Source organism: Myotis daubentonii, chromosome 8 (assembly GCF_963259705.1).
Source record: "Myotis daubentonii chromosome 8, mMyoDau2.1, whole genome shotgun sequence".
NCBI lineage: Eukaryota > Metazoa > Chordata > Mammalia > Chiroptera > Vespertilionidae > Myotis > Myotis daubentonii.
This window is the reverse complement of record NC_081847.1, coordinates 73,080,562-73,103,071: the sequence shown is the minus strand read 5'-3', so window position 1 is coordinate 73,103,071 and position 22,510 is coordinate 73,080,562. Positions and strand designations below refer to the sequence as shown.

At 44.8% G+C, this 22,510-nt stretch overlaps 1 protein-coding gene and 1 long non-coding RNA gene across 3 annotated transcripts in view; both read left to right on the top strand.

Moving 5' to 3' along the window:
• The first annotated feature begins 3,314 nt into the window (after positions 1-3,314).
• Positions 3,315-3,885, top strand: LOC132239053 (RNA-binding motif protein, X-linked 2-like). The gene has a single exon (XM_059704921.1). It carries the CDS (start codon positions 3,398-3,400, stop codon positions 3,776-3,778), a length of 381 nt encoding a protein of 126 aa, XP_059560904.1. The 5' UTR covers positions 3,315-3,397; the 3' UTR covers positions 3,779-3,885.
• A 4,963-nt stretch (positions 3,886-8,848) lies between these two features.
• Positions 8,849-22,510, top strand: part of LOC132239052 (uncharacterized) — a 61,322-nt gene continuing 47,660 nt past the window's right edge. Inside the window, exons 1-3 of one of the 2 annotated variants that reach the window (XR_009453966.1) lie at positions 8,849-10,062; positions 10,743-10,908; positions 21,079-21,227. This is a non-coding gene — a long non-coding RNA (uncharacterized LOC132239052). Of the gene's footprint in view, positions 10,063-10,742; positions 10,909-21,078; positions 21,228-22,510 lie in introns of those variants that run through there. The other variant, XR_009453967.1, reaches the window with a different exon arrangement.

The following is a 22,510-nucleotide window of genomic DNA, read 5'->3' as shown; positions in this document are numbered from 1 at the left end:
CTCCAACACACAAGATGGCCGCCCCCATGCGGTCAAAGATGGCCACCCCTATGTGGACACAAGATGGCTGCCACAAGATGGCCGGCAGAGAAGGGCAGTTGTGGGCGATCAGGCCAGCAGGGGAGGGCAGTTGAGAGGGACCAGGCCTGAAAGGGAGGGCAGTTGGGGGTGACTGGGTTGGCAGGGGAGGACAGTTAGGGGTGACCAGGCTGGCAGGGGAGCAGTTCGGCGTCAATCAGGCTGACAAAGGAGTGGTTAAGGGCAGGCAGGCAGACAGGCAGGCGAGCGGTTGGGAGCCAGCAGTCCCAGATTGGAGAGGGTGCAGGCTGGGCTGAGGGACACCCCCGTGTGCATAAATTTCGTGCACTGGGCCTCTAGTATTATATAACTATATAGGGAGAATGAAGGCAATGGAAGTGTGTTTGTGGATCAGAGTGTATGAAATTAAGAAAATTAAATCTGTATTTTCTGTAGCTATAAATAAATGATTAATTTCTAAAATGAAACACACACACACACACACACACACACACAAAAGAAACAAAATAGGATTAGAGGAGAAAACTCCCCAATTCAATTACATAAACCTGAACCAAAACTAGATGAGGACAGCAGAAGACAGGAACTTAGAGCCAGTTTCACTCATAAGCATGTAAGTCAAAGTTTTAATTACAATGTTAGAAAGCTTAATGTAGCGGAACTAAGCTGGTCATATTGCAGTAATACAAAGTTGGTCCAACTTAAACAAAAAGTATTCATATAAATCATCACTATAATAGATTAATGGAGAAAAATCTATCTTGATAGGCACAGAAAACGCATTTGATAAAAATCAGTACTCATTCATGTTAAAAATAATCTTAGCCAAAGAGGAGAATAAGGAAATTTCTTTAACTTGACTGAAAACACTTTACCAATAATTTATAGCAATTAGAATACTTAAATGGTAGAGTATTAGCAACATTCCCTTTAAAATCAGGAAAATGACAAAGGCATCTTTTAACACCGTTCTACTCAACATTGTACTTGCAGAGGCTGGCCAGCATAGTAAGACAAGAAAAAGAAATAAATGACATAAAAACTGTAAGGGGAGAAAAAATGACCTATCTCATTCTGAGAACAGGATTCCAACCTAGAATTCTAGAGCCACGAAACTTGCAAATGAGAGAGCAGAATTATGACAAGTTCAGACAAAATAGGTCTCAAAAAGTTTATCTTACATGTACTTTGTATTAGTTTTTCATTGCTGCTAAAACAAATTGCCACAAATTTAGTGGCTTAAACAATGCAAATGTATTCTCTTACAGTTCTTGAGGTCGGAAATTAGTCTAGTCCATGGTTCTAAAATCTAGGTGTCAGCAGGGCTGTGTTCCTTCTGGAGGCTCTGGGAGAGACTATGTTCTCTTGTCTTTTCCAACTTCTAGAGCAGCCGTGGGCAAACTACAGCCCGCGGGCCGGATCCAGCCCGTTTGAAATGAATAAAACTAAAAAAAAAAAAAGACCGTACCCTTTTATGTAATGATGTGTACTTTGAATTTATATTAGTTCACACAAACACTCCATCCATGCTTTTGTTCTGGCCCTTGGGTCCAGTGTAAGAACCCATTGTCGCCCTCGAGTCAAAAAGTTTGCCCACCCCTGTTCTAGAGGCAGCTCCCAATCCTTGACTTGTGGCCCCTTCCTCTATAATCAAAGCACATCACTCCAATCTTTGCTTCTGTCATCATATCGTCTCTCTGTGCTACTTGTCATCATATAACCTTCACTGTCTCTGAACCTTCTGCCTCCATCTTAAACGGACCTCGTGATTATATTGGGCCCATTTGGATAATCCAGGAAAATTTCCCCATCTCAAAACCCTTAATGGAGTCACATCTACAAAGTTCATTTTGTCATGCAAGGTAACATATTATCAGGTTTTGGGAATTGGATTGTGGACATTTTTGGGGAGAGGCATTATTCAATCTATTACCTATTACTTCCATGCAATTATTCATAGGTTATATGATTATTTACATAGAAAGAGCCAAGATAACTTACAGATTATTAGAATTAATAGGAGAGTTTAGCAAGGTGATTCAATTGCTTTCCTATATTCAGACACAAAGAGTTGAAAAATAAAACTTAAAAAAGATGTCATTTATAACATTAGGAAATAAATTACAAAGTACCTCACAATAAATCTAACAAAAGATAGAATTGACAAAGGACTCAAACCCAGAATATAGAAATAACTCATAAATCAATACTTATAAAAGCTCAATAGAAAAACGAGTAAATGATAAAGAGGTAAATCACAGAATAAAAAGCCAGAATGGTTAATAAATGTATGAAAAGATGCTCAACCTCATTATTAATCAGAGGAATGCAAATTAAACCTTAATGAGGTACCATTTACTATCCACAGCTTGGGAAAATTAAAAAGTTTGACAGTTTCAAATTTTGTGGTCCAATGGAGAAATGAGAACTCCCCTACACTGCTGAATTAAGTGTACATTGGTTCAAGCATTTTGGAGACCAAGTAGACAATATCTCAAGGTGAAGACGCATGAGGGTGCATATGCCCTCCAACCCAGCAATTTCACTCATGGGTATCTAAATCACACAGAACCACATGCGTGTATACACTCTGGGTTTTTCCTTTGTGCGTGAAGACACATTTAAAAGAATGTTCATTGCGATGTGCCCTTGACCAGAACTGAACCAAGGACCCTGCAGTCCACAGCTCCATCCGCTGAGCCAAACCAGCCGTGGCAAGGATGCAGGATGTTTTTACGAAGATCTCCGGAGCCAGGCCTCCTGGCCGGCCGCCAGGCCACCGCACTCCCAGCGACTCGGTGGGGCTGGTGTGCAGGGCCCGCCCCACAAGCACCTGCGCCCCAAGGACGGTGTCCGCCCTTGTTCCCACTGGACTGGGAGCCTCTACAGCGGAGGACCTCTACTTATTAATATTTGAACCCAGAGCTTGTCAAGTATTAAACCTGGCATCGGGTCTACGCGAGGGAATGAGGCCAGGTCCTCCCACGCCCACCTCCCTGAAGAGTTACAGGTCCCTGTGCGCAGGACTCCAGGAGCTTCTAGGAAGTGAAACAGGGACAATTACCTCCCACTCAGCATCCGCCTTCGCCCGGCGCCGCCGCAGTGCTTCATGGGAAAGTAGTTCCAGCGCTGGTCGTGGGCCCCGCCCACTGAGCCCAGACTGACCTTCCCAGCGTGCAGCGCGCCGGCCAGTGGGCGGAGGACGAAGAGGGTGTTGTGCGGCTGCGGGACCTTCCGCGGCCCCCATTTCCTTCAGCCTCGGGCGCAGGGCCACCCATCGAGGGCTGGCCGGCCTGGGAGAGGCCTGGGTGCAGCCCCGGAAGAAAAGGGTTTGTTGAAGAAATCCCACCCCGCGGAGATGAACCCTTTAACTAAAGTCAAGCTGATCCGCGAGCTGAACGACCGCGAGGCCCAGCTCGGCGTGGCCCCGGCGGTGTCCTGGCACTCCCAGTACAGAGACAGCGCCTGGATCTTCCTGGGCGGGCTTCCGTACGAACTGACGGAAGGGGACGTCATCTGTGTGTTCTCGCAGTATGGGGAGGTCGTGAACATCCATCTGGTGCGGGACAAGACGACCGGGAGATCCAGAGGATTCTGTTTCCTCTGCTATGAAGACCAGAGGAGCACCATTCTGGCCGTGGACAACTTTAACGGGATCAGGATCAAAGGGAGAACCATCCGAGTAGATCACGTGTCTCATTTTCGGGCCCCTAAGGACTCAGGAGAAGTGGACATGTGACCAGAGAGGTCCAGGATAAGGGCTGTGGGACGCAAACCCCTTCCCTGAATTCACCTGGGGGCTCTAAAGGTGACAACCCCACCAACACACAGAGACACAGAAAATAAAGAAAAGAAAAAGCGAGGACTGATCTGGAAGTACCCGCAGAGCAGCCAGCCTCCACTTCACCTCCCAGAAACAAGACAACAATGGAAAAGGAGGGCCCCTGCTCTAAAAAGCACAGCAGCAAAAACTCAGAGCTGTTAAGAGAATTGGTTCTAACGAGAAATGCTTTGATAAACCAGTCGTGATAAGGAAGAGAGCAAGAGACTGGCACCCATGACCTGACCGGTTTGGCTCAGTGGATAGAGCATCGGCCTGCAGGCTGAAGGGTCCCAGGTTCAATCCCGATTAAGGGCATGTACCTTGGTTGCGGGCACATCCCCAATAGGGGGTTTCTAACTCTCTATCCCTCTCCCTTCCTCTCTGTAAAAAATCAATAAAATATATTTAAAAAATAAGAGAGACTGGCACCCAGGTTTCTTGTAGAAGAAGCACCTCCTTCTGGATAATAAGGAAATCGAAGGAGAACGGGGTCAGATGCATTATTGGCATAAATTTAAGAGGAAGACAATGGCTGAGGATTAGAAAGAAAGAATTGGAGGAAGAGATAAACCTAATGGAAAATTTTCAAGTGAAATTATGGGTGGTAAGATATCTTCCTATGAATTACAACTCCAAAGTAAGAATCAAAAAATAAATCATGATGAGGTCAAAAAAAGAATGTTCACTGCAACATTGTTTGTAATAATACAAAGTGGGAAGCAATCCAAATGTTCATCAACAGAGAATGGGTAAGTAAATTGTGCTTTATTCATATAATGAGATACTGCACAACAGAGGAAATTAATGGGCCACAGCTATATATATCATTGTGAATAATTCTCAAAAACATCTTATTAAGGGGAAAAAGGGTTTCAGAAAGTATTGTGCTATTTTTTAAAAACTTAACATAAAACAACATATACTTGGTTTGGGAATATAGACATAGCTAGTAAAAGTATAAAAGGACATGCATGAGAATAATAAACACCAATAAAAATCAAATGTGGTTTACTTTTGGCAGGGGGAATGAAACCAGGGAGGGTAATACAGAGCTGCAGCTATAAATGTAATGCTTTATTTTTTAAGATGGGTGATGGATATTTATCATTATTTATACCTTGGAATGAAATATGCCACTTAGCATTATATGCTTGTTGTTCAGAAAAATGGAAGGAAAGAGAAAAAAGAAAAAAAGTGAGTGGGGAGATGAAGGAAGGTGCAGTGGACTCTTATTTTTTAAAACGTGTACTTCTGCCAGGCCGGTGTGGCTCAGTGGTTGAATGTTGACCTATGAACCAGGAGGTCACGGTTCAATTCGATTCGCAGTCAGGGCACAAGCCCGGGTTATGGGCTTGATCCCAGTGGGGGCCGTGCAGGAAATAGCAGATCAATGTTTCTCTTGCATCATTGATGTTTCTCTCTCTCTTTCTCGTTCTCTCTTCCTCTCTGAAATCAGTAAAAAAAATTAAAAATAAATAAAACCTGTACTTCTGGATGACCTTTAAACTATACTTAATTATGCCTTCAATAAAAGTCAGTATTGTTATAGGCACCTCTCACTGACACTGGAGAGGTGTTACCGGACAGTATAGCCCCCTGAGCCAGTGGAACAGGGCTGTCCCCAACCTCGACCCTTGTTTTCTCATATAAATGAATTTATACTAGAGACCTTGACTGCATTGTGAAAAGCCAGTTTATTAAAGCAATTAAAGCATGCACCTTTATTGAAAAAAGCAAAGCAAGCAAGCAAACCTATACATCTGGCTTATGAAGCACAGACCAGCTCTCAGCTAATCTGAAGAGCAAGTTAGGTGGGGGTCTGAGGTGTTATATACCCTCCTGTCTATTGACTTCAAAATTCCTCTGCTGACTATTTTGGTACAGATTAATTTTCAAGGTCCCTGTTTTTACTCTGTTGTGGCCTTCCCAGAATTCATGAAAAGCACCTGGCAATTTTATCTTGCCAAACCTTGAGACAATAAAAATACATTTTTATTGATTGCAGAGAGGAAGGGAGAGGGAGGGAGAGAGAGAAACATCAATGGTGAGAATCATTGATCTGTTGCCTCCTGCACGCCCCCCACTGGGGATCAAGCCCAAAACCTGGGCATGTGCCCTGACTGGGAATGGAAGCATGACCTCCAGATTCATAGATCAACACTCAACATTGAGCCATGCCAGCTGGGTAAAATTATACCTTTTTTTGTCAGATGAGCATAATATATATTTTTTGCTCTGCCGCAGAATTTTAGTCATTAGTTTCGTGTGCCATGAGATGAAAAAGGTTGAAAATTGCTGCTTTATCTTGATGAAAATTGATATCTTTGTGATTTTTTTCTCCCTACAATGCTTAAGTTTTCTTGTTCATTGAGGATCTTGTGGTCCAGTCCTAAAATATTAATGTCCTATGTGGGATTTCCGAATTGTTCTATTTGTTTCCGGATATTTGCCTTGCATATAAAGATGTGGCTATTCTTTGCATGCATTTCCCCCAGAGAGACATGTAAACGTAGCTGTAATTTCCTGTTTGGTAAACAGCAAGTCTTTAAATTTAGAACCAGGTAGCAAGGTTAGTATGTAGAAGTGTAATAAATTGGATTGCTTTCAAAGCAATACCTTTTCCAGTTAACTGTTAACTCACAGTTTGCTTCTTTACTAAATTATACCAAGTATCACATGGTATGTGAAAACACTATAGATGGAGTTTAAAGTATCTCATGGACCTTTTTGCATGACAAATGGACCTCATGCTATAGAGGAACGGAAGATATATCTTAAAAAAACATTACCATTGTTAAGAGGACAAAATTAAACCAAACCTCTTCTCCAGTGTTTGGTAGTGTTACCATTGTCATTAGCTAGAAAGGAACAAAGAGAGGCCAGACATCATAAGCATGGCCCCCTGAGCAGCTTCACCAGAAAGATGCAATTTCACACTCCACATGGAACCACTGGCCCATTCCCTACAGATCACTGGGGGAAGGATCCAACAAAGGTGAGACAGATGCAAGCTCAGTAAAATCGGGGTGACACAGGGAAGATGCCTGTCAGTCAAACCTGGGAATAGAGATCACTGGCTAAAGGGGGAAGGGTTACATTCCAAATGTGCAAATTTAGAATACATAATCTCCCCAGACACAGTTCTCTCTCTTGTTGCTCCTGGTGCTCTCAAGGCTCTCTTGAGCTCATCTGTGTTCCTCCATAGCCCTGCGGACCCCACACACCATGGACTGATGGATGGCAGTGGAGAACACAAACTAAGCTAGCCTGATCCTGGACTGGATCTGTGCTCCAACATGGAGCGGAAACTCTGGACACTGGCTTTGATCCTAGCTCTGCTGAATCACTTCTTCTACGGCAGGGCAAAGACAATGGGATCTTGGAAACTCAGGGGTGTAATTCCACAGAAATAAAGTTTTCTACAATATCTGATACTCCCGAGGGAGTTTCCGGAAATTCTTATTCTAGTGGCACTCCAAGAACCCCACTTCCCCCGGCAACCGGTGGGAACAAGGGGCTCTTTCAGCCATAACAGTAGCATTCTTCCTGAGAAGTTCCATGCTGTGTGTGGTCTCCACCTGGGGACTCCAAAGCTTGCTTAATGGCCTGTGTGACAGCAGGAGCCCGGTCTACACGATATTCCACCTCTGAGATACAGCATAGTAGAGAACTCCGAAATGTCCAAACATATTTGTTTTAGATCTCCTTTTTTCCTCAAAGACCCATTTTTTAAAATTATTTTTCTGAAGCTAGTTTAGTTACTGATTTCCAAGGTCTTCTTACACCTGTCACTTCTCAAGTTGTTTTTTTTTTTTTTTTTTTTTTGGTCTATAATCTTTTAATCGTTCTGTAAAGCTAACAAAACATTGCCTATGCCTGGCTTTCCATCAGAAACATCCAATCTCTTTCCAGCATAATGCTTTTTAAAGAATTTGCATGCTGGGCTCATTTAATGTATACCAATTTAGCATCTTTGCTATGCTTTCTTGCTAGTTCTCATTTCATTGTTTATATGTTACTTTACATTTCTGCTCCATTCTTTACAGGACTCTCTACTTTGTTACCAACATGCCATTTGAGGATATTCTCATAACTAATATTTTGCTTTGCTCTACATTTCATTCTCATGCTCTTATAGGACAAACATGGGGTATAAGGCAACGAAGATAGCCCTTCCAAAGCCTTCCAGAGGCCTGGGCAGCAGACTCCCTGCCTCTATTTATTATCCTCTTCAGCCTTTGATTCTAGTGGCACCAACCTCCAGGAGCACCTAGTAAATCCAAAGAAAGTAACTGTATTTACCTATGGTTTGGGGTTGTTACAGAAGACTGTGAGGTAGGACAGGATTCTTAGGAACCAGGCTGGGTAGGGAAATAAATGAAACTAGGAGGGGCTGATAGTGAGAAAGGTCCCGCCCCAGACTCAAGTTTCTAAGGAGACATGGGTGAGGTCAAGGTGGTGGAGTGTGAACAGGAGTGGGAAAAGGTCCCCAAAGATGAGGCAACTCAATAATTGATTAATGGCTTTGCTCTACATTTATTTAGTAAAGCTTCGAAGCAACTGGGGTGATTTGGCCGCTGCACTGGCCAAGGCAGAGATAGAGCATGAAGACCTATAATAGCACGTTAACTTGAGGCCATAGAAGCCATACACATATACGATCAGCGCTGGCCAACAGGGACGCTCAGGGGCCAAGCGGGCCAGTCCAGAAATCGAGTCCAGAAAGCGGCAGCAGCTACTCCCCACAGCGGGGAACCCCTCCTTCCGTAGGGAAGTAAAGGCAAGACGCCAGGACAGCGCACCGCACAGGCCACGTGACCGAACCTGGCGAGGCTGTCCTCTGTTTCCCAGAAGTCTTCTTGGAAACTACATTCCCCAGATAGCCTTGCGGCGCTTATTTCCTCCAGGTTAATTAGATGGGGGATGGTGTCGGGTTTGCGCCCCCGCCTCCCCTCCCCTTCCCCCCATCCCAGCCCTGTCCTGTGGTATATGACTGGCTGGTGAGGATTAAAGCGTCTCTCGAGGCGGGGAGAGCGGCTCGGCTCCTGCCTTTGCACAGAGACCTGTGGGAAATGTAGGAACATGCAGGGCTCCGGGACAGCTGGCGCTCGCGTTTCTCCGGCTCTGTTGGTCGCGGGTGGAGCGGGATCGGTGGGGAAGAGGAGGGCCTTGGCTTCTCCACTGGAACAGGTGGCGCTGCGCAGGAGCATTTACCCACCTACCTCTTGCTTATCCCATGCTGGAATCTCCCTTCTACCCTACAGTCCCGAGAATTCTTTAGATTTCAATGAAGGAGTTTTTAGAGAGCTGCTGAAAAATGGGGAAAATATTTTAAAAAGAAATAAAAGACAACGGCCCTAAGTTAGCCCCCCTGCTCTGCTGCTCATCGGACGCTTTATGAGGGTACAGAGAACTGTGGCGCTGCGCATATGGGGGATCCATTTTATGTCAGGACTTCCTTCCGGAAGTCACTTTCGCCGCAGGGAGTGTCGGGAGTTCTTGCGGGTGTTCTCCACCATAACTGGCCTCAAGTGAGGTATCACGACCCTGCGCCCCAGCCCAAATCTTATGTCTGCCCTGGAGGACATTTGTTCTGCCCGGCTGCAGCGGCGTCGTTCTCATTTCACGGAGAGGAAACTGAGCGTGTGGCGGATAAAGGGTTGTCCACCTGCCCAGCTTATACCGACAGCTGTAAAGTCAGAACTCTGTACTGTCGGAACGAATTCCGATGGTCTCAGACCTGTCCTGTCCACTTCTTATGGTGTTAATCGCCTTTTCTCCGGTGTGCTGCTGCCGCCCTAGTTTTAAACCACGGACACCCTGGCTATCCTAACAGTTTTATCATCCAGTATTTATTGAGGGTTTGCTAAATGCCTGGCGTTGTGTGTGCTGGATGCTGGGGACACGGTTTTGAATGGGGCAGACACAACCCCACCCTCACGGAATTTATAATCTAATAGGGGAGACAGACATTGATTACACAACACAAACAAGAGTGGAATTTCAAGCTGTGCTAAACAGAAAAAAGAAACGGTGCTACAGGAGAGAGTAACGGAGGGAGCTATAAATAGGTTGGGAGATGAAGGAAAGGAAGAAGGCTTGTCCTGAGACCTGAAAGCAGAGAAAATAGAAACTTTGTAACAGCAAAGAAGAGAGTGATCCAGACAGAGGGAACATCCCGTTTAAGGGCCCTGCAGCTGGTAAGAATTTGGTATTCAAGGAGCTGAGGAGTTCTTTGGGACTGGAGCACAGTGAGTCTGGGAGAGGGTGGAACAAATGGAGACCGGCCTCCTTTTCTCCAGTCATGCCTCTTCGAGGCCGTCCCACACTGGCAATAGAGAAATCTTTTCAAAACTCAAATACGATGACTTGACTCCTTTTTAGAGCCTTTGTGTCCCCTGTAAGCCAAACTCAGCCCAGTGCTCAAGGACCTTCAGTGGTTTTACCCTGCTTTCCAGCTGTCTCCCACTCTCTGACTTTTTCCCATGTGCTGTTAGTTCTGCTTGGCGTGCCCTCTCCCATGTTCTTGCTGATTAAACGGTTCTATGTCTGTGCTGTTCAATACAGTAATGTCTCAAGTTCCACTTTAGACGGTAGCCCCACCCACCCCACCCCAGTGGTCCCTGACTACAGGCTGTTTCCAAGACAGTTCACCCTGAGACTGTAGACCCCTGGGTTAGGTCTTCAAGGGTCTGCAGATCCAAGCTATACCTTAGCTATAGCTCAAGCTGTGCCCCGAAACATGCCAGGGCACAGACAGATGGAATGTATGTGGCTCCTGGATATGACCAGTGCATTGCAGAGCTTGCCTCCCCAGCATTCCTGCCTGGAGCCTGGCCCAGAGCAGGTGCTATAAATGAACTTACTTTCTCTTTCTCAGCCTCGGGCTTCCTCAGCTACTGCAGTTGGCTTCTAGAATCCCTCCTTTTCATTGTGGACAAATAATGGCTTATGCCACTCAGTGGAGATTACTGGAACCAGTGCTTTATAACCACCTCCTCCATCCTGACCCTTTGGGGGTGTGCCCAGGGACAGCTGCAAAACCAGTGAGTAATCATTCTTTGGAAACATGCTCGATCCAGCACTTTTATGTGATAACCGGATTTTTATTTTGAAACTCCGTGTGCAAAATGAAAGCCCAGATGAGCATCTGCTACATTTGATTAGGGGCAGTGTGGTTCTGGGGAAAGAGTACTAGTCCCAGTGTCACCCGAACCTGTGACTAACAGACTCTATGACCTTGGACAAGGTGCTCTGTCTCTGGGCCCCTGTTTTCTCATGAGTAAAATGAAAACATTAGACTCTGAGCCTCTTCCTAAGGTAATGCAAATGCTTTAAAAATGGCTAGTCACATCTGCAATCAAAACACATTAAGTACCTTTCAAGTGATCATTTGTTTGAATCTGGTCTATTTTTACTGTTAGGCTTTTTGTGTGTGTGTGTGTGTGTGTGTGTGTTGTTTTTTTTTAAACACCTTTTCACTTAACTCTTCCGCTGCCAATGTCTTCCTCACTTGCAAGGTCTTTACTGATCTTTTGGCTGCTTGTTCAGATTCCAGTAAATCATGTTGGATTCTAGCCATTGATTCACCTTCCAAGCCCTGCCTGGAGTCTCTTTAATCCCCAGCAGTCTCAATTTCCTGACAAAGCCAAAGAAAGGTCCCCGTCTCCCTCATCTTCCAGCCCTCCCACTCTTCACTTTCCTGCAAAAACATTATCTGAAAAATCAGGGGTTTCTATTCTGGCAGATACCACTCTCACCACTAGATGGCACATGTGTGCAAGTCATCAGTCTTTGGACAAAAACTTTAATTTTATTATGTATTTATACTCCAGTCCACAAAAGCTTTGAAAGGAATTATAAAAGCACAAAATGTACAAATGGTTAAAATTCAAAGTTGAGAGCCCTCGCTGGTTTTTCTCAGGGCACGTGCAGGAGGCATCCAATCAATGTGTCTCTCTCACGTTGATGTTTCTCTCTCTGTCTCTCCTTTTCCCTTCCACTCTCTCTAAAAATCAATGGAAAAAGTATCCTCAGGTAAGGATTAACAATAAACAAGTAAATTAATTAATTAACTAATTAAAAGTCGAGGGAATTGGAAAAAATAGGCAACAAGTGGAAGAAATAGCTCTAGTATGACAGTAGCTCAAGGAGATGGATGCCAGCATGCGGTTGGCTCTGAGCTTCTAGACAGCCTTAGTAAAGAAGGAAACATGAGTGGTAATAAAATGCCAGATTTTACATGGGGAAAACAAAGTAGTTATTTAGGAGAAACACACTTTTCCTGATCCCGAGACCAGAGAGAGATTTTTTCCAGTGTGTCTTCAGAAAGAGGACACTGAGCAGTGAAACAAACACCAGTAACTTTATTGGAGCTGCTTCTATGACGTCCTTCTATGAAGGCCTGTGGCATGACGCTAAAGTACAGTTGAGGGAGAGTAGTTCTGTGGGGCTCCAACACTGGGTTTCTAGGACAGTAAATTCACTGCTGTGTGCCTTTGTACAGTAGTTCCTGCTTCTCCATGGGGGATATGTTCCAAGACCCTAGTGGATGCCTGAAACTGCAGCTACCAAACCCTATATGTACTATATTTTTTTCTGTACATGCATACGTATGATAATGTTTAATTTATAAATTGGGCAGATTAACAGCAATAATAATAAAGTAGAACAATTATAACAATATACTGCCATAAAAGTTATGTGAATGTTGTCTCTCTCTCAAAATATCTTATTGTACTGTATATACAGTACGGATACAATGGACAAAGGGATGATTCATGTCCCATGTGGGGTGGTGCAAGATTTCATCATGTTTCAGAATGGCACACAATTTAAAACTTATTTCTGGAATTTTCCATTTGATATTTTTGGACCATGTTATCATGAGTAAGTGAAATTGCAGAAAGTGGAACCACGGATAAAGGGGACTACTGTATTTCCAAACGGAGGAATTTGCGCACACACCCTCGTCCCCACTGGGGTTTGGGTGGGGTTTGGGGAGAGGAAGCTCTCCTTAGAGGCTGTGGTAACCAGTGTCCAAGATGACCCCAATGAACCCCGCCTCCTGGTTTTCACACCCGCCTGGAGACCCTCTCACATTGTCCCAAGAGGTGGTCTGTGTGACCAACAGGATACAGAAGTGATGGTATGCTCCTTCTGAGATTAGGTTATAAAAGATATTGCAGCTTGTCTCTTGATATGTCTGTCTCTGTCTGTCAGATCATTTGCTCTGAAGAAAGGGAGCTGCCATGTCAGGAGCAACGATGGAGAGACTCATATAGCAAAGAACTGAGGCCTCCTGGCAACACCCAGCATCAACTTGCTAGTCAGTCATGTGTGAGTCACCTTAGAAGCAGGTCCTCCAGCCCAGTCAAGCCTTCAGATAATTATAGCCCCAACTGACACCTTATGAGAGACCCAGAACTAGACCATCCAACCAAGTCACTCCTTAGCTCTGTGAGATAATAAATGTTTGTTATCTTAAGCTGCTAAGTTTTGGGGGTAATTTGTTATGCAGCAATAGATAATGAATATAGAGGCCAATGGAAATCCAAGGTTACATCGAGTACATGAGTGGATCAACTTGGTCTGAGAAACCAAGAAAATATTTCAGAAGCAATATTTGGGCATTAAATCTGATAGATGATGAGGGTGCCAATTCAGGCTGTGTCTGTGGACAAATGGATGTAGAGGGTCCCACATAAAATGTCTACAAAGGAGATTTCTTTGTAAAAGGATGGTAAGGGCAAGGTTAAGAACAACCTCAACTGTCTTGTTCCTTGTGGCACCTTCAGTGCCTAGCACATAGTAGGCTTTCTACAAATCTTTCGTTAATAAACTAATGGTGAAGTACGACCTTGAGAGAGCCATTCAGTTATCTGGGTGACCACAGTTCATTAAGCTCCTATCATGTACCAAGTACATAATGTTGGTTAAGTTCCATGGAACTTTTGTATCATACAGATTACATCCACCTTTTGCCTTCCCTCATTCTGTGTTTTTTCCTTGGAGTTCTTTTTATTATTTTTCTAGAGATTTCCATGTGCTTTAACGTCCATGCTGAAAACTTTCTCATGGAAATAGTGTTCTTAGGTCATCATGAGAAGTAATTTCCGGTGGCTGTTTCTTATAATATAAGAACCAGAGTTGTTCAGGACATTGGGTTTATTTTGTGCAATTTTGTCTCCGCCTGACCTATTTCTTTATTTTTCCCCTTTCTTTTTGCTGAAAAAAATGACTTGAAATGACTGATGCTAAGTAATGGCAGTTCGATTTTCCTGTGATGACAGCTAGAGTCTGTTTTTCCTCTTTCATACTGCCTTTGGAGCTGATTTTAACCAGATTTTACTGTAATAGAAATATTCTGGGGGTGAAGGAGAATCAAACAGAGTGATTTGCTTCAGAACTTGTGTCCTTCAATTTTTGGACACTCCTCTCTCCATGACTGGCTCTGTACTCCTCCTGCCGCCTCCTCCTCCTCCTCCTCCTCCTCCTCCTCCTCCTCCTCCATCACCACCACCATCATCACCATACAGCTACTGTTTATTGGGTGCTTATTACTACATACCCATCCCTGTGTTATGCGAGTGTTGCATGGATTATTGAATCTGTGCTAGAGACTGACTTGCCTCACCAATTTTGTTAGTCCCGGTCCTTGGAGAAGCAGTTACCAAGATGGGAGAAAATGTGCAAGAATTTTATGGGGGGTGGGGGTAGGGGTGGAAATATCAGTGGGAAAGGAAATAGGGCGAGAGCTGAAGAAGGGAAGGAGCTAGAGAACACCAGGAAGGCCATCAGACTCCAAGTGCAGGAGGGAGGGAGGGAGGGAGGGAGGGAGGGAGAGAGAGAGAGAGAGAGAGAGAGAGAGAGAGAGAGAAGGAGAAAGAGAAAGAGAGAGAGAGAGAGAGAGAGAAATTGGGTGCAAGTGCCCCAGATGGCCTCACAGTTTAAGGAAGACTCAGTCTAACAAAGGTTCCGCTTTGTCAGCAAGTCCTCGAGCCAAAGTTAGTTAACAAAGGAGTCCCTTGTCTGGAAGGACTGACTGGGTCTGACTTTGTACCCTTCCACACTCAGTCATTGGTGGGGTGCTGCCCATGGGAGGCGTGGCCAATGGACTTCAAAGCACAGCAGCTGGGGCCCTCAGCTCCCTGCAGTTGGAAGGCTGCAGAAGCACATTTTTGTGGCCGCCACACCAATATTTATTTATTTTTCTTGTTCAGTAACAGAAACCTCCTTTATTTGGAGGGGCAAAGGCCTCATGCTGAACTGAAAGATTTTAGTTCTCGGCCTTCCTTGCAAGTAGGTGTGGCTCTGTGACTGAGTTTTGGTCATGAACTATAAATGAAGACCTGCCAGAAAGGCTCCTTAAGGGCAACGGGCTCAGCTACTGAGGTTGGTCCCTTCTCCCTCCCCTATGACGGGTCTAGAGACAAAATGGCTGCAGCCTTGGACAGATAGGTAGCAAGGGTCTTAGCCCCTAATTATTAGGGACCTCATACGCCCTTTTGTTTAAGCCATTGATAACTTTGTTTTTGTTATAAACAGGCAAATCTAATCCTAATTGGTGGAATACTAATTTTCATGATGGCTCTATCAGGCAGGCATATTTATATCCGTTTTACAGATGAGGAATGATTAAGAGTTAGAACCTACATTAGCCTAGGGCCGTGGTTGGCAAACTGCGGCTCGCGAGCCACATGCGGCTCTTTGGCCCCTTGAGTGTGGCTCTTCCACAAAATACCACGTGCGGGCGCGCGTACAGGGCGATTAAAACTTCGTGGCCCATGCCCAGATGTCGGTTTTCGGCTTGGGTGAGTCTATTTTGATGAAGTACTGTTGATATTTGGCTCTGTTGACTAATGAGTTTGCCAACCACTGGCCTAGGGTAGTGCTAAGGATACTTTCAGCTAGGAGTCACAGAACAGTGGTTTCCAATCTTCTCTGAAGATAAGAATTGCCTGGAGGGCTTCCTCATTCAACGGGTCCAGGGTAAGCCCTGAGACAGTACTTTATCGCAAACTAGCAGTCCAGGCTCCCAGTGTGGATGAAGACCGATGACAGGCAGCTCAAACAGTAAGGAGGTAAATATTCCACATAAGAAGACTTCTGTGAGCATGGGAATCATTTGTGGAGCTCGATGGGAGTACAGATCTGGGCTCTGCTTTTACAGATTCAGTTAGCCCTTTGGTGGAACCTGGGGATTTGCATTTTTCAAATGCTGCCCAGGTGACCCTGAGGCCTGCAAGTCATAAAGTCCAGCTTGAGAGACCCCAGGTTAGCAGTTAGGAGGACCAGCGTTGGAGGAGGATGAGCCTGGTTTTGAATCCTGACGTTGCCATTTTTTGACTGGATAACCGGTAAACAGGCTAATTAAGCTCTCGTCTCAGGTTGCATCATTTTCAAATTGAAGAAAATAAGGCCTACCTTACAGAATTGTTGTGAGGATTAAATGAGATAATTTATGCAAAGCTCTTCGCTTTGCATACATAAGCTCTCAGTAAACAGTGGCTATTGTTATTATCATACCCCATCCATACTTCTTTCAAACGGTATGGGCACGGAGTTTTGTTACTATGGATAATTTATACAAATCCCCAGGAACTATGATTCAGCAGAGGCTGACCCAGGAAGCTGGGACTCCCCCTTTCTTTCTTCAGCTACTTCTGGTCTCTAGCCTGTGCATGCTGAATTTGAGTAAAGATCTAAGACATGCTTCTGTGTTGTTGTCCCCCACCGCCCCCCTACCACCTCCCCGCCCCCTCTCTCCTTCCCAACCATTTTCATTTATGCTCAGTGGCTCCATTTTCTCACTTCTAATTCCCTCCTCAGCCCACTGCAATCTGGATTCTGCTCTCATTACTTTTCTGAAGTGACTCAGCGAGGTCACCATGTTGCCACATCCAAAGAATATTTTATTTGTTTACTTATGGATTTTTAGAGAGGGAGAGGAGGAAGGGCAGGATGGAGGGAGGGAGGGGTGGGGGGGGAGAGAGAGAAATATTGATCTGTTGTTCCACTTATTTATGCATTCATTGGTGATTCTTATATCAATGACTGGGGATCGATTGAACCCACAACCTTGGTGTATAGGGATGACACTCTAACCAACTGAACTAGGCCAGGGCCAGATTATCTTTTAAAGTCTTCTCATTTGAGCCGGCTACAACATTTGATGCTGCTGTCTACTTATTCCTTCTTGGAACTTTCTTCTCTTGGCTTCCAAGACTCCACTGCTGTTCTAACTTGGATCACTTCCTCTAGACACTGCCAGACCTTTGCCTCTGTCCTTGTCTTACTCCGCTCTGTTCTCTGTCTTATTAATCCTTCATTTGCCTCCAATTCATTTTCACTTTCTTTTTCTTACTCTGATCAGAGCCCACTATCATTTAACTCTTCTAAGTTCCAAGTGATTTATCTGCCTTCTTAAGATATCCTGATCTAGCCACTTCTCTTGGGAGAACCAAGATGGCGGCATAGGTTAACATCGGAGATTGCTGCCTTGAACAACCAATCAAAACACACCTAAAAGACGGAACGGACATCATCCAGAACCACAGGAAGGCTGGCTGAGTGGAAATTCTACAACTAGGAGGAAAGAGAATATCATACCCAGACTCAGAGGAGGCGCAGTGCTGAAGTGAAATACTCAGGTACGGAGTGCGTGCGGAGCGGGCTGGCGGCGGCGGGCGCGGTTGGTGCTTTCAATCGGGAGGGAGTCTCAGATTCTGAGCTCCAGATCCGGGCTAGTCTCTAGGGACCCAGATTCAAACGGGAGAAGCGAGACTGTCTGGCTTCAGTCGGAACTCGAAGGCAGCTTTCTCTCCGAGGTTTGCAGCGGTTGCTGGGACTCTGTGAGGCAGAGCCCCTAGGGATGGAACTGAGAGCCGCCATAACTGCTCTCTCCGGCCCACCCTGTTGATCCCAAGTCCGAGCGACCCACCCGCCCCGCCCAAGCCCTGCACAGAGCCATTTGCCAGATAGCCTCAGGCAAAGGTTAGATTAGCACCTCCCTAGAGGACAGAAGTTTTCCCACTGCAGACACAGCTGATTCTCACAGCCAGCTGGCCTGGAGGTCAAATCCCCCTAGTATTAACTACAACAATCAAGGCTTAACTACAGGAGGACTGCACACAAAGACCACTAGGGGGTGCACCAAGAAAGCATAAAAAATGCGGAGACAAAGAAACAGGACAAAACTGTCAATGGAGGATATTGAGTTCAGAACCACACTTTTAAGGTCTCTCAAGAACTGTCTAGAAGCCGCTGATAAACTTAATGAGATCGTCAACAAATCTAATGAGACCCTCGATGTTATGATAAAGAACCAACTAGAAATTAAACATACCCGGACTGAAATAACGAATATTATACAGACTCCCAACAGCAGACCAGAGGACCGCAAGAATCAAGGCAAAGATTTGAAATGCGAAGAAGCTAAAAACACCCAACTGGAAAAGCAAAATGAAAAAAGAATCCGAAAATACGAAGATAGTGTAAGGAGCCTCTGGGACAGCTTCAAGCGTACCAACATCAGAATTATAGGGGTGCCAGAAGATGCGAGAGAGCAAGATATTGAAAACCTATTTGAAGAAATAATGACAGAAAACTTCCCCCACCTGGTGAAAGAAATAGACTTACAAGTCCAGGAAGCACGGAGAACCCCAAACAAAAGGAATCCAAAGAGGACCACACCAAGACACATCATAATTAAAATGCCAAGAGAAAAAGACAAAGAGAGACTCTTAAGAGCAGCAAGAGAAAGAAACTCAGTTACCTACAAGGGAGTACCCATACGACTGTCAGCTGATTTCTCAACAGAAACTTTGCAGGCCAGAAGGGAATGGCAAGAAATATTCAAAGTGATGAATACCAAGAACCTACAACCAAGATTACTTTATCCAGCAAAGCTATCATTCAGAACGGAAGGTCAGATAAAGAGCTTCACAGATAAGGAAAAGCTAAAGGAGTTCATCACCACCAAACCAGTATTATATGAAATGCTGAAAGGTATCCTTTAAGAAGAGGAAGAAGAAGAAAAAGGCACATGGCAGGATTACACTTTCTTGCCTCCTTCGAAGTTGGATGTGACCATGTGACTTGTCTTGGCCAATGAAATGTGAACAGAAACCATCTGTGTCACACCTGAGCAGAAGGTTTAAGAGCCAGTACTTAGGTTGTTGTGGAAGCACATACAGATATGGAGTCACCAGGAAGCGAAGAGCCCCCTGCCAGCCCATGCCAGATATGTATCGTAAGTGAGCAATAAATATCTTCTGTGTTAAAAAAAAAAAAAAAGATATCCTGATCTAACACAGCCTTTTTCTTCCTTCGTCTATGGCAGCGGTTCTCAACCTGTGGGTCGCGACCCCTTTGGCGGTCGAATGACCCTTTCACAGGGGTCGCCTGAGACCATCCTGCATATCAGATATTTACATTATGATTCATAACAGTAGCAACATTACAGTTATGAAGTAGCAACGAAAATAATTTTATGGTTGGGTCACAACATGAGGAACTGTATTTAAAGGGCCAGAAGGTTGAGAACCGCTGCTCTGTGGGCTGGCTTAAATCAGCCCCAAGCAGTGTGCTCCTCAGTCTCCTTCACTAGCCTTCCTAGGAGCCCTAGCAATACCCGTGGAAACATGACCTGGATTTCTTGCTGACCAGGCCCTGTGGTGCCTCCGAGATACTCCTTCTTTCTTTGTTTGTTAATCCTCACCCCAGAATATTTTCCCATGGATTTTTAGAGAGTGGAAAGGAGGGGGAGGGAGAGAGAGAGAAACATTGAGGTGAGAGAGACACATGGATTGGTTGCCTCCTGAATGCACCAGACCAAGGCCAGGGATTGAACCTGCGACCCAGGTATCTGTCCTTGACTGGGAATTGAACCCACGACCCTTGCATGCATGAGCTGATGCTCTAACCGTGTAGCAATACCAACCAGGACCTCTGAGATACTCTAAGTTGTTCCAGTTTATGCTGACCTTGAAGATAGACTCATTCAGTGGGATAAGTGTATGCATCGACCTCCTTCCCTTGGACTCTAAGGAGCTTGTCCAAACTGTTACTCCACTGACACCCAGTGCCTTTTCGGGGAGTTGGGCCATTCCTATGAATGCCATAGACCTGTTTGACTTCGGACTTTGCTCTAACCTTTCTGGTTTCACTTTTCTCATCAATGAAATATAGGAGTTGGACTAGTGCTCTCTGAGGTTTCTAACCACTGGCACCATCATGATCAGCTTTGTCATCAATTGCACAACCCTTGATTCCACTCCTGGGAATCTATCCTATAGAAATACTCTCCCAACCACATACCAGAATGCTCACCTTCAGGAACCTAAGTGTACATCAAGAGGGCCATTGAGCCCTAGCTGGTTTAGCTTGATGGATAGAGCGTTGGCCTGCGGACCAAAGGATCCTGGATTCGATTCTGGTCAAGGGCACGACCTTGGTTGCAGGATCCTCCCTGGCCCCGGCCCTGGTCAGGGCTTGTGCAGGAGGCAACCAATCGATGTGTTTCTTTCACATCGATGTTTCTCTCTATCTTTCCTTCTCTCTTCCACGCTCCCTAAAAATCAATGGAAAAATATCCTCCAGTGAGGATTAACAGCAGCAACAACAAAAGAGGGGGATTGGTTAAATACCTTGTGGGTACCTATGCTATTGCAGTGCTGCTCAAAGTAGGCAGTCTGCTGTTGGCTACCAGTCTGCTGGTAGAGATGGAGCTGGAGTCAGCTCCCAGACCAGCGCTGGTACACAGATCACATTTTTGAGTAGCACCGCTCCAGCTTCTCAAAAATGAGGTAGCTCCACCTGTGCAAATGCAGAAAGATTGTAAAATACATTGTTAAAAAAAGGATGCAATATAACAGTATGGCTCAAAAACAGGGCTACACAAGAAAGGATGTCTAAGTCCACAGATATGCTGGTAGAGGCATAAAACATTTCTAGACCAAGTCCTAAGAAATGGACAGTGGTTACCTCTGGGGAGTACGGCAGGAAGTCTCGGGGGAGAAACTTCTTTTTTGTTGTGTGTCCAGAGCAGGTCAGTTGCTGGAATCTGTTCTAATTGATCGGTGCCCTTTTTGACAGAGTTGTCAAATGTTTTAAGTGTTTAAGTGTAACACATCCTCTTAACATTTTTACTGTTGAACCTTTTTTTTTTTAATACTCATGTATCATTTTCATATTTAAAAACAAATTCATTGCAGAGAGAATATTGATGCTTCCAGAGCCTCTGTTTACTGGATAACAAGCCTCCGCTCTTCATTTTTCATGACCATTTCTCCCTGCTATTCTTTCAACGAGGTCTGGGAACAATGCATTTCTCGGTCCTGTGCCTGGAGCTCTTCTGCAGATACGTTCAGTTCACGGTAAGTCACTTCGGTCCTCAGCCTACTGATGAAGAGGGCCCAGGGGCCAGAGGGCTGATTGCGGTTCTAATTTACAATTACACAGTGATTTTCCGCACTGCTCGTGGAAGCCGGACTTCCTCCCTGTTTGAGTTGGAGAGTTAGAAGGATCTGATTTGATTAAAGTAACACATACTGTGATTATCATAAGAATTTGGCATATTAAATTGAATTGGGAAGTATTGGACAGCAAATGTAAATTATTTTCTTCTATTCTTCACTCCTACACAACTGTGTATTTACTGTTTGCTCTGACCTGCTGCAGTGAGTGAAATGACTTATCCTAATGCCTTTGAAACGGGAACTGTTGAGAGATCTAAGTGGCCTCGTTATTTTATTTTAATTTTTAAATATATTTTATTGATTTTTTACAGAGAGGAAGGGAGAGGGATAGAGAGTTAGAAACATCGATGAGAGAGAAACATCCATCAGCTGCCTCCTGCACACTCCCTACTGGGGTTGTGCCCACAATCAAGGTACATGCCCTTGACCAGAATCGAACCTGGGATCGTTGAGTCTGCAGGCTGATGCTCTATCCACTGAGCCAAACCGGTTAGGGCCAAGTGGCCTCTTTAAACTCAAGATGCGGTGTGCTGTTGGGGGCTGCATGGAGTTGAGACAGTGTCCCTGGAGTCTGGTAGTTTTTGATTCAAATGCTCTAGGCCTCCTTACTATGGTTCTTGATGAAAGATGTTTTTTAAAATTTGTGTTTGAAAATTTATTTTGTCTTATTTCTGTGTAATAAAGAATGTGGCTGGCCTTGGTCCCTGGTTCCTGGGAGGTAACCAGTAAACCCTTGAAATATTCTGAATGATAGGTGTGTCTTTGCTATTTATGGTGGGTCCTGAGAGTTTATGCTAATGAGATGAGTCAGGATGGGGAGTGGCCACTCTGAGAAAGACCAATGGTGTGAGGAGACCTCTGGGGAAAAGATGAGGGGCGTGGCCAATGATTCAACCAATCATGCCTATGTAATGAGACCTCAGTAAAAATTAGGGACACAGGAGCTTGGGTGAACTTCTCTGTTTCAGTACTCTGTATTGTCACACACCAGCATGAGGAGAGGGTAACAGGTTGTGGATAGAACAATGAAAATTTTGTACTTGGGACCTTTCCAGATTTTGTCCTGCGTGTTTCTGCCTTTGGCTGGCTCTGATTTGTATTCTTTCACTATGTAAAACTGTAATTGTAGCCTGGCTGGTGTTGCTCAGTGGGTGACCCATGAACCAGG

Bases quoted from the DNA above. Each gene is read 5' to 3' on its own strand.
- LOC132239053 (XM_059704921.1), top strand. From the start codon at position 3,398: ATGAACCCTTTAACTAAAGTCAAGCTGATCCGCGAGCTGAACGACCGC.